Source organism: Nannospalax galili, unplaced genomic scaffold, assembly GCF_000622305.1.
Source record: "Nannospalax galili isolate Female #2095 unplaced genomic scaffold, S.galili_v1.0 scaffold652, whole genome shotgun sequence".
In the NCBI taxonomy this organism is placed as follows: Eukaryota; Metazoa; Chordata; class Mammalia; order Rodentia; family Spalacidae; genus Nannospalax; species Nannospalax galili.
In genome coordinates this window covers 719,870-723,080 of record NW_008332152.1, presented here as the reverse complement: position 1 = coordinate 723,080, position 3,211 = coordinate 719,870, and the positions used below count along the sequence as shown (strand labels likewise).

Genomic DNA, 3,211 nt, shown 5'->3' with positions numbered 1-3,211 from the left:
GACATGCACACAGGGAACTGTGTGGAGTCTACCTCCGACATGCACACAGGGAACTGTGTGTGGAGTCTACCTCTGACATGCACGCAGGGAACTGTGTGTGGAGTCTACCTCCGACATGCACGCAGGGAGCTGTGTGGAGTCTACCTCCGACATGCACACAGGGAACTGTGTGGAGTCCACCTCTGACATGCACACAGGGAACTGTGTGGAGTCTACCTCTGACATGGACACAGGGAACTGTGTGGAGTCTACCTCTGACATGGACCTCACTCTTAGGGTAAATTCAGGTCAGGGACCTTCTCCAGAGCTCACTGGACTCACAAGAGAGAATAGGCAGGAAAAAGTGGCTGTGCAAGTACCTTCTTCCCCGAGGAGCAGTAGCTGAGGGAATCAGTGCCTTCGAAGGCTCTCGAAAGCCTTTTCTGGTCTTGGCACAGTGGGCTACACATGCTTCACAGAGCTGAACCCTGAGTCCCGAGAGGGTGACGTGATTTTCCCAAGGCCCCAGGTTCTCACCTGTGAAGACTTCCCTACACTGGTTCCCTCCTGTGAGGAGGACAGCCCATCTCTGGGTGGTACAGGCCTGAGAAACCCCACCCCTGGCAGGTCCTCTGGGCACACCGAGGCTGCAAACCCAATGTCCCCGGGAGGCGGGACTGGTGACCTTCAGTGAGCAGTTAGCCTGACCGAGCCTGTGCATGGTTCCTTCCTGTGACCAGAATCTGAGCAGTGTGTCATGGAAGTATCAGCCCGCAAAAATTGTGGGTACCCGGGCATCAGTCCGGAGGAATGCGCCTCTCGCCAGTGCTGCTTCTCGGACGTGATCCCTGAGGTGCCCTGGTGCTTCTTCTCACAGCCTGTGCAAGGTAGGAGGCTGTGGGCGGGGCCTGGCCGTGGGTGGGGCCTGCCTGGGACATGACAGGAGCTGCTGCCACTCGTTCCCACTTGCTGAGCACCGCCCCCCCCCCGTGTGGGTGTGTGTGTGTGTGTGTGTGTGTGTGTGTGTGTGTGTAGGCTAGAAGTTGACATTGAATGTTTTCCTCAGTTCCTCTTCACCACAGTTTTTGAGACAGGGTCTCTTGCTGAATTCAGAGCTCCAGGGATCCATCTCTCTCCACCATCACCCCTGCCATGCACACACATCAGCATTAGGGTTACACATGCACCGCCATGCCTGCTTTTTTACATGGGTCCTGGGGATCCGAACTCAGGTCCTCCTGTGTATACAGCAGGCACTTTACTGATGGAACAGTCTCCCGGTGGTTTGTTATGTGACCTAAGGGCCCCCCGTAGGCTTCAGCCCTCAGTTCAACTGCTCTGACTCTGAGGGTCCTCGAACTTCCCCAGGTGTCCCTCCCCTCTGATCAAGTCCTCTGCATGCCCCTCCCATGTCCACAAGCCCTCTGCTTATGGAAACAGCCCTGGGAAGGAGTCAGGCCTGTACTGGGTACCTCTCTGACTTACAATAGTTTTGGGAGAACTGGGAGGCCTAAGTGTCCCTGTTCCACCTCATCCTCCCACAGGACCTGTCAGCAATGAGCCCAGGCACTCTTGGTCCAAGATGTACTTACCAACTACCCTGCTCTTTCGTCTCCAGACTGTCATTACTGACAGGAGCTGCTGACAGCCATGTGGCTTCCAGGGCAGAAGAAGCAGCAGGCCTCCAGTTCCCAGTTCCCACTTCACGGACTCCTGGGCTTTCTCCGTCATTCTGCACCTCTGCAGGGCTACACACATCATTTCTCCAAGTAAAGAAAGCCCTTAAAACTGGCAAATTTCATTTTGGTTTCATGGATGCAGAGGTGTGATGGCAGTGTGTGTGCATGTGCATGTGTGTGAATTTGTGTGACTACATGGGTGGGTATGTTCACATGTTCATGTGTACATATCTGTGTGCATGTGTGAATACATGCGTGTTTATGCATGTGAATGTGTGCATATCCATGTGAGTGCATGTGTGTGAATGCACGGGCGTGGGGGGTGTGCACAGGTGTGAGCAAGTGTGTGAAGTGTGGGTACTCACAGGGTCTATGCATGTGTGTATAGTTTTTAACACCCTTTCATCCCCTCTGAGAACAGCAAGTCACTGGCTCTGTCCGGGCTACTTGGGTGTGATACAGCCCTACACAGACGTGAACTTCAGATTGCACTGTCTCCACAGCTCTGCATGCTGGGCTCAGTCCTCTTTAAACAGCTCAGTTGATTTTGACCCTCAGGTCCACTAGGAGGAGCACAAGATGTCTGATTGCAGTTCCACAAACACTTTGCTTTTACTAAATGGCCCACTTGCCTTGGCAATGGAGGCCTGGCTGCTGATCGCCTCCTCTTCCTCCTGTGGGCAAGCGGCAAGCACAGCTGGGGGCTGGGCCTCGGGAGGGTGCTGGGCCTCGGGAGGGTGCTGGGCCTCGGCAGGGTGCTGGGCCTCGGGAGGGTGCTCTGCCGGCTTCGTGTTCCTTGGCCTGAGAACAGCCTGGAGGCTGTTGAAAGAGGAAGTTGCGTTTCAGTGAGGCAGTTCAGGTGCAGAGGCTGGAGCAGGAATCACTCCTGCTTGATTGAAGGACTGTCGATGGTATAATGGCGGCTGGGAGGGCGCAGTGATGATGTGGGGCCAGCTCTCTGCAGCCTTTCCCTCTCGCTTCCTTTCCCCAGACCAGGCCAACTGGTCCCAGGGGTCAGGCCTCGACCACCGGCTTGCCCCACTCCAGCCCCACTTCCTTCTTGGGACACTGTCTCCGACGCTCGACTGCTCTGTTTTCTGAGACAGTCCCTGCTCCGTCTGGTTGTCCGAGGGCAGGCGTCACCATTTCAGCCTGCGCTCCCACGGTGCTGCCAGATCTCCCAGCTCGTGTCAGGCTGTCACACAGCTCCAGACGCAGCACCTTGCAGCGTTCTGGCTGTGCTGCCGTCCGCCCTTCTCCAGCCGGCCATGGACCACCCTCACGGGCTTTGGAGCAGTCAGAAAACCTAGCAACCCTAACCCATCAGAAAACAAGCCTTTCCCTCCTTCACCCCCCTCCAGTTTTCTGTCCTCCACCTTGTCCCCAGTCTTTCCAGGCTTTCTTCCTGGAATCCCTTTGGGAACTTCTGTGTTCTCTGCCGGTCCCTGCTTCCCTCCCCACATTCCATCTGCCTGCACAGGTGTCTGCTGTGACTGCCATCTCATGAGGGACCTCTGGGCAGCAGAAGAGGGCAGGCCTGGTGCGGGGTGGGA

General features: G+C 56.2%; 1 protein-coding gene across 1 annotated transcript in view; it reads left to right on the top strand.

Moving 5' to 3' along the window:
• Positions 1-1,741, top strand: part of Tff2 (trefoil factor 2) — a 4,132-nt gene extending 2,391 nt beyond the window's left edge. The window contains exons 3-4 of the mRNA XM_029560766.1: positions 720-866; positions 1,598-1,741. Of these exons, the coding sequence (XP_029416626.1) occupies positions 720-866; positions 1,598-1,611 (161 nt within the window). The 3' untranslated portion in view covers positions 1,612-1,741. The remainder of the gene's footprint in view (positions 1-719; positions 867-1,597) is intronic.
• Positions 1,742-3,211: the final 1,470 nt, after the last annotated feature.